Source organism: Adiantum capillus-veneris, chromosome 8, assembly GCF_014529385.1.
Source record: "Adiantum capillus-veneris isolate H3 chromosome 8, ASM1452938v2, whole genome shotgun sequence".
In the NCBI taxonomy this organism is placed as follows: domain Eukaryota; kingdom Viridiplantae; phylum Streptophyta; class Polypodiopsida; order Polypodiales; family Pteridaceae; genus Adiantum; species Adiantum capillus-veneris.
In genome coordinates, this window is record NC_140938.1 from 163,412,894 (window position 1) to 163,426,423 (window position 13,530).

The window sequence follows — 13,530 nt, forward strand, 5'->3', positions numbered from 1 at the left end:
CTAAATATGAAATCGAAAAATGAATACTACTACAAACCTACAAAGAGCAAAGAACCAAACTTGACAATATATGATCTCAACTTCACTGCTTGTCCAAACAGAAAGAATAAGATTATCACCTTTATCATGCATAGCTTCGACAACAGCTATGACATCCCTATTCACGTCGTCAGTGCCCAAGAGTAGGTGCAGGTTTATATAGAGGTCATTCATGCTTTGCACGTACTCTACAAAACCAACGAGCTGAGTTTCTATCACCCTCCGGAGGTGATGGGCATACTTAGCCATGATAAAGGCTAGCAATTGTCAAGCTATAGTGAAAATACTAGAAGCGCTAAAGATCAAAACAACAACATAAGGTGTTATTAAGACAAACAACAAGTGGGCTTTTTAGCTCCCCACTTCTATTGAATTTACTACTGATTATCTTGAACATTCCAAAGGAAGAAACACTAAAAATAAACTTACTACGATGCAAAAATGAACGAACTTTTTTCATGATTCTTTTGAATGAGTATCCTTTTTCAACTAGTAAAGAAATAAGATGGCAAGATTGAACAACAAAAGTATATTTACTAGAACAAAGACGAGAAAATCTAAATAGTTGAGAGCAAATGACACCGTACTTAGCTAAAAGAGAAATGTTCGAAGAAATGTGAGGCATACGGATGATTTTTTGATTGGCATATTCTGGTTCAAGGCGCTTATCATAGATATCTACTTCTAATCCCAAGGGAGTCTGAAAAATCTTAAGGTCTAAAAAGGCACAACAATCACTATTTGTGGTACAGTTAAGTTCACAAAACTCATTGGGATAAATTCCTCCGCCTACAGAACTCGAATTCAAGTACATAAAATCTTGAAAAGAAGGAACGTCGGGGACAAAAAGATCATCTACAAAGCGTCTTACATTGCATAACTTGTGCAAAAATATTAAGCCAGTGTTAGCAAGGACAAGACGCTCCATAAAATCAAACTCATAAGTAAAGATAGAAATTAGCAAGAAAAACAGCACAATTGGTGCCCATAGGGATACCAATTGTTTGCTTGAAAAGAGAGTCGCCGATGGTTATATATAAATTGTCCAAAAGAAAATCTAACCAAGATATGATGTCAATGTCATCTACAATCCTGGTGAATCTCTTTCTTCCTTTGTCTACATCTACATTCTTACTTTTCAGCCATAAGAAGTCAAAGTTCAAGGCTGACTTTTCTACTAGCAATGCCTTGTACCTATCCTTTTCAAGCTTATACGCAAAAACTTTTGAAATAAGAGACTTGACTCTAAATTTAAGGTCCTCCAAATTTAGCTTCGTGTATAGTGTTGTAAAGTCAAAGTGTATAGTGTTGTAAAGTCAAAAGTTTGGAGACATAAAGGAGAAGATTTCTCCTTAAGGCTTCTTGAAGAGTTCAACAACTTTAAAACAGGAATCACACCTACTGAATCATTTAAAATCCAACTTGAATCGGTAGGTACGTCTGCTTCCTTTAGCATATTATTCCACAATTCATTTACGCTAGGTAAAATGGCTTTGAAACAATAACTAAGCCATTTGGAAACCTCGGTCAAAGACGTGTTACAAGAAGCAGCTATAAATCTAGGCTTTATAGGATTCTTGTGGAACTTCCAAACGGTATATAAAAAAGGTAATTTAGGCTGGCACTTGAAACCAAAAGACTTACAAAAGTCTTGATGTTTCAAGATAACCTCTTGCATTGAAAGATCACAATCACTGTAAGTCTGAGAGTTTACTTCACCTAACAAGCATTCTAAATAAAACTTTTTGCACGTAACAACAAAGTTATTAGAGCACTTATCTACATAAGAGATTACAAAATCACGATGAAATTTCCTAAGAGCATCACAATCAGAAGAAGATAAGCTATTCCTTTCTAAAGAAACGTTCCGAGAGCAAGATGCTAATTTCAAAGAAGCTTTCTTGAGGATTACAGACTTCCAATGGGTAAAAATACCTTGAACTCCTAAAGACTCCTCAAACTTTACTACGAAACTAGAAATTCCTTTTTCTATGGCTTTGAGAAGACAAGAGTCGTTTGAGGAAGGGAGCCTACATTTAGTACCTCTTGAGAAAAGGTCTTTCAAGGAATCCGAAGGAAGGATAGAACAATCGGCAGTAACTACATGACCCAAAGCTCCATTTATGTAAGAAGAAAAGGCAGTTTTACTACAAGGGCAATCAATACTTGAGATTGCTAGCCTCTCTTGCTTTTTAAGATTACGTCCTATGTCACTATAGTTGAAAGCTTTTTGTCCTAAAGTTCTCACATATTTGAAAGCTACGACAAGATGGTTCCATACCTTTCTCACACAAGGAGGGAGAGCATCCAAAGCTTCTTGAGATCTCAAAATAGAGCTTAATTCAATCTTGTCTAAGTCAAGGGAGGTAAAGATAGTTATCAACAAATCTTTCTTTCCAACCAAGGGATTTTTCAAACTAGGACATTTGGACTTCAGAAATTTGCCTAACAGTACTCGAAGTTGAGTACTATGAGACTCTGTCACAAAGTGATGACGTGGCGGACAACAGAAACCCTAATTTCTGCCAAAAACCCTAAAATTCCTGCAAACCCTAATTTTTGCCAAAAACCCTAATTTCCGGAAATCGCGGAGGCTGAAAAAAAAAATTAATGATGAGCGACGCGAATTCCGCTTTTGAAGAGAATGCTTTTTTTTAACCAAAAAAAAAAGAGAACTTAAGAGAGAAGAGCTTTTGAGCTCTTATGCTTTTTATTTTAAAAGCTTTTGGGGCTCTGCTTTTGGGTATCCCTTGTATCTTTAAATAAGTGGTGAGAGCTTCACTTCTCAGAGCATCCGGATGCAAAGTCTGAGAGTGAAACCCTAGCCACTCTCTTGTACTTTGATGTGATTAATATAAAAAGAAATACCGAAAGGGGCGCCAGTCTTTGGGGCCAATATCTCTAGGCACGGAACTCCGCCGGGCCAGTGCAAATCTATTGTGATCTGTGAATTGTTTTGAAGTGCTTATTTGGTGCTATCGCGATTGATTTTTGACTTGGAGTATCCAAGTCTGTGACAGTGGTATCAGAGCACGGCCGATTTCTCTTCTACGGGAAATCCGATCCCCGAATTTTTTATTTTTATTTTTTCCGCGGCACCTATGGCTTCAGGCAATGATCAGTCGACTCCCTCTGCATCTGGAGATGCAGGCTGGGATCACAACGAAGATTCAGACAGAGAGTATGGACCGCCTCGGCCTACTCAGGCGGAGCAAAGAGAGATGGAGCGTCGTCAATTGATTGGCGATGCAACAAAGATGATGCTCAATTTTGCCAAGGACCCGAAGATGGCAAAATATATGAACCAGACCTCTTTGGAAGAGGTACAGATGGAGTGGCAGAGAACCACAACAACACTCCCGAAACCCACTCTCAAGAAACCTTCTGCCTCCAAGAAAATATACGGAGAAGGAACTAGAGAACGTGGTTGATGCACGGATTGCTCAGCTTTTTGACGCGCAAAAGAAAGCCAAAAAGCACGGCAAAAAGTAGAAGAAAAGCACTGACTTTCCAGGTTATTTGGATCATCAATCGACTTTTGACAAGGCAAAGAAACAAAAGAAGCGTGTCAAGTTTGAAGGCTTACTTAGTTCTTCATCTTCTTCTGACAGTTCTTCTAGCTCTTCAGACTCGAGCGAAGAAGACAGAAAAAAAACAAAAAGCGAAGCAAGACACAAAGCTTCGGAAAGGGCAAGAAGAAGGCAAAGAAGGCTACATCTCGCCCAGAGACTGACAGTTCTACTGAGGACTTGTCTACAGACAGCTCAGATTCCGATGACGGAAAGTTTTATGCGAACAAGAAGAATTTTTACAAAGCTAACCAGTATGACTTTCTCGAAGATAAAAGCAAGAAAGTCCGAGAGTTTAAGGAAGGTGGCCACTCGATCAAGTTTGATACTTTTTCAGGATACTCAGATGCTTCGAAGGCTTTGTCTTTTATACAGCAGTTTGACATCGCTTTCGTGGGAGGACGCTATTCAGAGCACTCCAAGATTCGGAGAGCTGCCTCTTACTTTAAGAGGAATGCTCATACTTGGTGGTCCACGCTTCTTTTAAACAAGACTACGCCAGTTAAATGGCTGAAATTTAAAAAGCTTTTTATTTCTTCTTGGTTGACGCAAGAATATGAATGAGATATACGAGCTGCTTGGAACCATCTCCGGATGACCAAGAGCGATACGGTGAATTCTTACTGTGAAAGATTCTGGAGCTCTTTTCTACCCGCCTCTTCATTCAAGAAGATCTCGTTCAGAGAACAGATTGAGCGGTTTACCTTGGGTCTACCTACAGAGATCCGAGACCACTGCTTGGAACAGAAGTCAGCTTCTATTCAGGAGTTGATGAGTCATGCGAAGCGGGGCTTTGCAATTCACTCTGGCAGTCTGACCTACCCCACAGATAAGGTCACGACACAACGAACCGGACAGACTTCTGGGAATGAAAGTAGAAAAAGAAAGAGCAACCCAGAGAAAAAGGATGCACGACCCAGACTTACTCCTCAGGAGCGGAGCTCGCTTCATCAGAGAGGGGAAGTGCTTTGGATGCAGGGAACATGGACATATCTCCGCGAAGTGTCCTAAAAAGGCACAGAAAGAACAGAATGATGAAGACGACGACACGCCTGAGAGTTCAAGAGCAGCTGAGGAATAAGGCAGAAAAAGATAGAAAAGCAGAACTAATACCACATGGCGTGGGACTTGCACCGAATCTAATGAATGAAAGTACAAACTTTGCCGCTTTTGGGGCAAAGTGAAGGATCAGGAAGCTCTTTTGAAGGAGCCAAGGCCAACTTCTTTTCACTTGGAATTGGCGGCTAGATTTGGAAATTACGCCCAACAGATTGACGCCACATGCGGAGGTAGTTCGACTGGCACGCGGATGGGATGTTGCCATTACATCGAGGGTGTTCAGGGCACGCGAGTGACGTTCTACTCAGGATCCCTTGGTACCACAAGAACTACGCCGTGGTTGACTACCGGGCCGAGAAAGCGACTTTGATAAATGAAGGGCTTAGAGATTGTACTTGATGAACTTCAGTTTCTTACTCATTCTTTTGGGAGAGAACTGAACGCTGGATAAAGTTTGAATATGTTTTGACCTGATCAAAAGAACGCCATATATATATATGTATATGTATAGATATATACATATACATACATACATACATACATATATATATATATATATATATATATATATATATATATATATATATATATATATATATATATATATATATATATATATATACGTATATATACGTATATATATATATACGTATATATATATATATATATATACGTATATATATATATATATGTATACATATATACATATATATATATATACATATATGTATATATATATATAAAGATTTTTCTCCACACTCATGCCGATTGCTTTTCAGAGGGCCTGACATCAAACCATTGATCTGATACCTGGAAGCACGCCACCGAATTGGCCACCTTACCGTGTAAGCCGACTACAGAATGAAAAGATTATGAGCCCAGTGAAAGACCCCTTGGAAAAGGGTCTTGTCCAGCCTAGTACTTCACCGTATTGCTCTCCAGTGTTGTTGGTTTTGAAGAAAGACGGATCTTGGAGAATGTGCATCGATTATAGCACTCTCAACAAAATCACCATCAAGAACAGATTTCCGATTCCTAGGATCGATGATATACTCGACAGGTTACAGGGATCCTCGTGCTTTAGCAAGATTGACTTGAAGAGTGGATATCATCAGATCAGGATAGCGCCGGGAGACGTCTACAAGACAGCTTTCGAACGACTTTTGGGTTATTTGAGTTTTTGGTGATGCATTTTGGCTTAACCAATGCTCCTGCGACATTTAACCGGATGATGGATAGGATTTTTCGAGAGTACAGACTATTTGTTGGCACTTTCTTTGACGACATCATTGTTTTCTCCAAGAATGAGGCAGAACACAGAGATCATCTGCTTCAGGTCTTTCAGGCATTACGAGGTCACAAGTTAGTGATTAATGCAAAGAAAAGTGATTTTTTCCTACCAAAGATACACTTTTTGGGACACATTGTGTCAGCACAGCAGGAGTGCAAATGGACCCGGCCAAAATAGAGACTATCCGTGATTGGCCCGATTTGAGGAATGTCCATGAAGTTAGAAGCTTCTTGGGACTGTGTTCGTACTACAGGCGGTTCATACGAAAGTTTGCAGAGGTTGCTTCCCCTTTGCATACCTTGACACAGAAAGGAGTACCTTTTCCGTGGGGACCCACAGAGGTGACTGCCTTTTGGACATTGAAAGAGAAATTGACTACGGGACCTATTTTGACTTTGTCGGACTTGCAGAAGTCATTTGAAGTATATTGTGATGCTTGTGGTCGTAGTCTGGGTGCGGTCTTGATGCAAGAAGGCCATGTCATAGCTTACGAGAGCCGTTTGTTCTCTAGGCCGGAGATGACAGCACAAATCTATGAGAAAGAGCTTTTGGCGGTTATCCATGCTCTTACTCAGTGGCGGCATTACCTACTCGGAGCGGATTTTACTGTCTTTACAGACCATCAGAGTTTGCGCTACTTCTTGTCACAGAAGCAACTTTCGGAAAAGCAGATGCGGTGGGCGAACATCTTGTCACAGTTCCACTTCCAGATTGTCCATGTGCAGGGACAGAAGAATGTGGTGGCAGATGCTTTGTCTCGGAAACCGTTGGTTTTGGCTATTTCCGCGATACGTCATAGGAGCTTCGAGGATATGGTCGATCGGTATGCCACAGATACAAATTTTGCAGATATTTTTCACACGGATACGAGATGGGGAGACAGTAGTTGGATACTCCCTTCGGGAAGGCTACTTGATGAAAAAGACTATGTTGTGCGTTACACAGCCGTTGAGGGATAAGGCTATGACTGAATGCCACTGTCCACCTTTTACGGGTAACCGCGGCATTGCTACCACCATGAAGGGGGTAGAGAGATACCTCTTTTGGCAGCGGATCGCCATCGTCACGACATGAAATTGAAGGAGGATGATTGGGTGCTCTTACGTTTTGAGAAGACACGCCTACGAAAGAAAAAGGGAAAGGAGAGGCTTTTTCCAAAGCTTAGTATGCGATACTACGGACCTTTCCAGATCACTGACAAGATACATGATGTCTCCTTCCGACTGAAACTGCCATATACTTGGAGGATTCACAATGCATTTCATGTGAGTCTCTTGAAACCTTTTAAAGGTGATGTGCCTGATGATGGGGAGCCTGATGAACAACCCGAAGTGGAAGAAAACGAGGAGATCCTTGTTCCTGAACAGATTTTGGCACATAAGGATACGAAGAATAAGGGTAAAGTCCGAAGGCGGTTCTTGGTTAAGAACAAGAATTATCCTGCATTTGATGCGAAGTGGATGGAAGAGGAGGACTTAGCAGATACTCCTCGGATTGTGAAACTTTACCCGATGTTTTGGTTTAGTATAGTCTACTCCAAACGGAACCCATAATTCAGCTTGGCCGGAGATCTGGTGCAGTGGGATGCACAAGAGGGGAGTCACTCCGCTCCTTTGTCAACAGATGCCTTGATTTTGATACTAAAGTCACTGATATCTCTTTGAGCTTCAAGGATACTAAGAGCTGACAGTATTCTGCTGGATGACTTTATGAAATGGAATTCCTGATAATGATACTGATTTGTTCTTGACTTCTTTTGAGTGCAGGAACTGATAGCCGAAATGACTACAGCATTTTGGTCTGATTGATCTCGAATAGACATGGTTGCAATCGGGGTTAGTCAATCGGACATCGATGAGGTCCCGATTGGACCTAGATATGATTGCTAGCTACATTGCCGATAAATCATGGTCTAAGATCCGAATGAATGTTGAATGTCATGTGATGTCCTGTGATGTCTGGTGATGTCCTATGATGTCGTGTGATGTGACTGTCGATTTGGTACATGTGCTAGATGTGTGTCCCTAGTGCGTAGGTACTAACAGTCAATGTCTGCTAAGACGGTTTATGGCTTTTGTCGGTTTTGCAGGCGTAATCGCGGTCGATTACAATGCTTTCAAGAGGGGGGTATGTCACAAAGTGATGACGTGGCGGACAGCAAAAACCCTAATTTCTGCCAAAAACCCTAATTTCCGGAAATCGCGGAGGTCGAAAAAAAAAATTTAATGATGAGCGACACAAATTTCGCTTTTGAAGAGAATGCTTTTTTTTAACCAAAAAAAATAGGAGAACTTGAGAGAGAAGAGCTTTTGAGCTCTTATGCTTTTTATTTTAAAAGCTTTTGGGACTCTGCTTTTGGGCATCCCTTGTATCTTTAAATAAGTGGTGAGAGCTTCACTTCTCAGAGCATCTGGACGCAGAGTCTGAGAGTGAAACCCTAGCCACTCTCTTGTACTTTGATGTGATTAATATAAAAAGAAATACCGAAAGGGGCACCAGACTTTGGGGCCAATATCTCTAGGCACGGAATTCCGCCAGGCCATTGCAAATCTATTGTGATCTGTGAATTGTTTTGAAGTGGTTATTTGGTGCTGTCGCGATTGATTTTTGACTTGGAGTGTCCAAGTCTGTGATAGACTCTCTTAGCTCCAAATCTTCATAAGAGTAGTTCTCAAGGGTATACAAGAGCTTAAATAAGATCCTTATACTATACCTTTCAAATATTTTATAAGAAAAAGAACCCAATTCCATGGCTCTAGATAGGTAAATCAATCTCCGTTTGTAATCTCTTTAAGCAAAAATTCTATGGTTAGAAGGGTCATCACTCTCAATTCTAGAGATTGAAGCCCTAGGGAGACCTTGTACTCTACTAGAAATAGTGTTGTGCAAAACAACTGGATTGATTTCAAGGATAGAAGGCGGATCTGAACGATCTAGTTTTACACTTCCACAAAATCCTTTCTTTCTTTCCTTGAGTTAGTGATTGCTTTTTGCTTGGATGATGGTTCCTTTTACTTTCCCCTGAAGAGAGGGGCTGAGAGAATGCAATAGAGATGTGTGGAGGGAGAGAGAAAGAGAGAGAAGAAGAGAGCGACACCATGGGTCTCTCAGCAATAGAGATGTGTAGAGGGAGAGAGAAAGAGAGAGAAGAAGAGAGCGACACCATGGGGTCCCAACCAACCCTCTCAAGGGCCCCCCACACCGTTGCTCATGTGGTATTTGCTTTAGATTGCGTAAATGGAATGTACACACAAGGCAATACCTCAAGTGCAGACTATACTGACTCGAATGATGACTATCGCGCGGTAACTCCTCGGAAAGACGCACCTCCATGGCTGATTTGATGCACCTTGGATCCTTGTCGATGTGGGATTGCGGATTGCCACCACGGTGCTGATTTGCACTCCCGATGTGAGAGGAATGAAGGGCTGAAAATGCAGAACTCAATGAGGCCGATGATGGACAGCAATGGAGCACTAGATGCTTGCGAGGGAATGGCCGAGGGGAGGCTCGATGGGCTGCTGAAGTACCGGACCGCAACTGGTGGGCACACACGCATAGGCTGATCCGAGCCTTTTCCCCGTGAGGAGAAGGGCTGAATCTGAAAATGCTGTAGCTGATCTGCTGCTAGGGCTGAAAAATGCTAATGCTAGGTTGGTCTGCTTGTGGAAGGGCAGCCTGGGGTGAGAGGATGCAAAACGCTAGGGCTGGTTTGCCACGATACTGGCATCTGCTGCTGTATGAAAACGCTAGGGCTGGTTCCTCCTCAAACTAGCGCTGGGGCTGATCTGCATCTGCTTCTACAACTTGTTTTCAAGCGAGGCTCTCCTGCTCCCTTTACACGTGAAGAATAGGCCTTAAGAATGGAGGTAGGGCAACTGTCCACCAGGTCACCCAACAAATAAATCATAAATATGATATATTAAAAATTGAGCCAAGGGTTGTCTGTTTGGGTGAAACTGTCGCACATCCGCCCACCCATGAATCTGATCAACGCAGGGAATGGCTCCTTGGATTCGTCTAACCTAGAACTACATGCACGTCATGCCAGATGCCCACCGTAGTGTAATAACATCTGTCAAAACGCGTGAACAAACCACTTATGCAAGAGGGTTCCAAAACTGGAAAACCTAATCTAATGGACTTGTCTGGACATGCACGTCCTGGAACAGGCTCACAAAATCGCCGGTACTAATCCTCCTAGGATTCTAGACATCTCTGTCTAGGAAGAAGGGGAAAACCGGCTCTGGAAGTCCATGAAGCATGTCCATGTGGCACACAGAGCCATGTGCATGTGACACATGACATTATCAAAACCGAGCTGGCCAAGCCCATTCATTGCATAGTGCCATCTAAAATTTGAGAAGCCTAACAGCAACTTGTTGTCCTAACTATCAACGGCGAGCCCACTCAATAGCCTGGTTAAGATATTGGATACGATGCATCGGTCTTGAAAAAAACCAATCCAAGAAGCATGAATGCCATCAGGCAAGAAAGGCCGCAAGTGCACACTAATTATTCGAGGTACCATCTTATACGTAGGACATGAGTGTCAGTCTCCATTGTCGTAAGTAGGAAGAATCTCCATCCTTTGGTCTAAGAGAAGTCAAACCGGAAGACATAGTGGGAGGCATCACTCTTGTATCAAAAAAAATGTTGCATACCCTACAGTAATACATGGCAAAGCATATTCCAATGCTACAAGTAGAACTGACAAGTCAAACCATCTACTCCAGGATAGGAGGCACCATCAATATAAGGAGGCACTCTTGTTTAGGGTATTCTTGGGAGCCCCCTTTTGTTGGGTTCTAGTCGTTTTGTACTCTCGCGGCTGGCCACAACATTCAGCTGTACTGACTAACCATCGGCTAAAGTTAATGGGCTCACTATTGTCAACCTTGTCCCATTTCTCTCTCTCTTTTGCTTTGTGTTAACATCATTGTTAATGTGGATCTCTCCCTCCACTACCCAATGGTTGTTGGAACTTGGAGTTCCCGCCTCCTTTTTATCTGTACTAATTAAACATTCACTAAAATTAATGGGCTGACTATTGTCAACCTTTGCCCGTTCTTCTTTCTCTCACTTGTGTTATCACCATGTTACTATGGATCTCTCCCCTTTGTCGCTGGAGTTCTGACCTGCTCAGCTATAACCCTAGTGGCTGTTGGAGCCTCCTATGCTATAAGCCACATTAGATACTTTGATGCCCAACCGATACAGAGATGACAACAAACTGACGACCAGGAACTCCAATTCTTGACTTTTCGCTCATTCGCTCCACTCTACAAAGTAAGCCAACACCAGATCCTCCTCTTCCTCTTTCAGTGATCAAATCAACCTCATTGAAACTTGATTGCCTTCAAAAGATTCTCTAATATAGATAGCCACCAAAAGTTCTACATTTTAGGCAGGATTGGCCACTGAATAAATCTGCCATTAAGTTAGCCATCATAGATAGCCAATGCCATCTTAAAGAAGGAAGAGGAGGCAACAAGATAGAAAGCCAAGATCTCAGTACTAGAAGAAGAGAGAAGAATATGTTGGAATCAACAGAGCCAACTATACTGCACGTAATATATCATATCGCTAAGATTGACTTGATGTTGCTTTGCATCCCTTGATGCAACTGAATTGATAAGCATGACCCAAAAATGAGCATACAAACACACCCATATGCCGCCCCCCCCCCCCAACACACACACACACACACACACACAGACAAAGAGAGAAGGAATATTGTACCTTGACAAGGTGCGAATACTCAGTAGCAGTCGAAATAGGGAATCAAGGGTATGCGCTAATGAAAAAGGTCTTCCTTATCCGCATCCTCTTTACCTGCAACGGGGGCTGTCCTACGCATCACAGAGGTGGGGGAAGCAGTTGTCCCTTGGAAACCTCCTCAGCTTCAGTCGCTGCAAACACCCTTCTCTTCTCTAAGGATCTCTGCAAAGATCGGAAACGCCAGACACGCACGGTCGAGTGTATGTGCGTTCTCTTCTGTGTGTGTGTGTGTGTACTTACTCCTTTCCTTCTTGGACTGACAAAAGCCCAGTTGGGTGTGAGCTGTAAAAGCGACAAAAGCTATGGACAGAGATAAAAAGCAGGGGTGCAATGCAGGGGAGGGGATGAGGGGCAGCCGACTATGACGAGCCTGCAAGAGAGAGAGAGAGAGAGAGAGAGGACCGGCCCTTGGACAAATCGATTCCGAATCCCGTGGCACATTCTCCCTTTTCACTTGTTGTGAAATGTGAAATGCCAAATGGGGGGGCGAGTAGGAGAGCTTAGAGTGTGTGTGGCAGGTGTGTCACGTGTCTGTGTGTATGTGCATGCGCTAGTTCTCTTTCTGCCAGCCAGGTCAACGCTACGCTTTTGTGGAAAAGTAACATTAATAAGGACCGCGTCTGAATTAGTTTTGCCTTCCGCGTCCTTCCTCAACCTTGTTCCCACCTTCCCACAAGTTGACCTCTCCTCCAATATACCAAACCTTCAACCCGCACTCGCATCTCCAACACTCCTCCGTAGGCAGAAGTATAGTGCTTCTCGAGATGTAGAGTAAATAGAGATAGAGAAGCCAATCAATAAGCAAACAAGCTGCCATGCATAGCTGAGATTACTTGCCGAAACCTAATTCACAAGTGTCCAGGTTTAATATCGGGAGCATGTTGTCTCTAAATTAGTGTGTTTATATCTCACTTCTCAACGTGCTCCAAATCCATCCACATATGGTGAAACTTTGCACTGGACGATTTCATTGTCTCTATATTAGCTCCTTTGCTCTAAGTGTAATCCAAATGGACTTGACCCGATGGTTAGCCTAAATGAGATTGTACATATGTACTATAATTTTCAATGATTTTTCCCAAACAATGCTTAGGCAGTCTTTCCATAACAACAACTACGCATTACCACGCATTCAGAAATAACAATGCACGGCAAAACTACTGCATGGTCATGAAGGCTCATCCTTACAAGGACTACCGTGTGGTCGCTTATAGCTTATGGATAATGGAGCCCGCTACCCATCACTAAAGCGTCTGAGCAAGATAACGAGGTGTTGCCCATCTTGCCCTCCTTCCCCAAAGTGAACATCAAAAAATTGCACATTAATTTATACATCAAACTCAATAGCTACTATGCGCAACTATGCCAAAATTGGCATAGTTACATTTGTAATGCACGGTTGTACTATGCACTTGTGCCTCTTGCGACTGACTAGCATAGTTATCAGAAATCTTACTAATAACTATGCTTCGCATGACCATGCTCTTATAAAGACAATCTCATTGCGTCATTGCCATCACATTGAGCCTAGGATCCAAATCACCTTACACCTTCAACATACGGTATAGAACCCAAAGTACAAAATAAGGAAAGCATCATTTGATAGAGTTCTTCATAACCTCCAAGGTGCCCATATCCATATCCCTTAGAGGATTGAGAGGGGCACATGTAGCTTAGAGATGGTTGAGCCATAGAAAGAGTGAGAGAGAACTTGCCACCCATAGTTGTGCCAGCCCCAATCAATCCCTTTGAGATTTAGTATTGCGACAAAGCATGTGGCATAGATTCGAA

General features: G+C 42.4%; 1 protein-coding gene across 5 annotated transcripts in view; it reads right to left on the reverse strand.

Annotated features, from left to right (window-relative positions):
• Positions 1-12,171, reverse strand: part of LOC147453290 (uncharacterized) — an 82,210-nt gene extending 70,039 nt beyond the window's left edge. For 2 of the 5 annotated variants that reach the window (XM_086518710.1, XM_086518708.1), the window contains exon 1: positions 11,701-12,165. Coding sequence is in view for 2 of the 5 variants with exons in the window: in XM_086518707.1 (XP_086374833.1) it covers positions 120-213 (94 nt within the window). In the remaining 3 variants the exon portion in view is untranslated. Of the gene's footprint in view, positions 1-119; positions 228-11,700 lie in introns of those variants that run through there. The other 3 variants (XM_086518707.1, XM_086518711.1, XM_086518709.1) reach the window with 3 other exon arrangements.
• Positions 12,172-13,530: the final 1,359 nt, after the last annotated feature.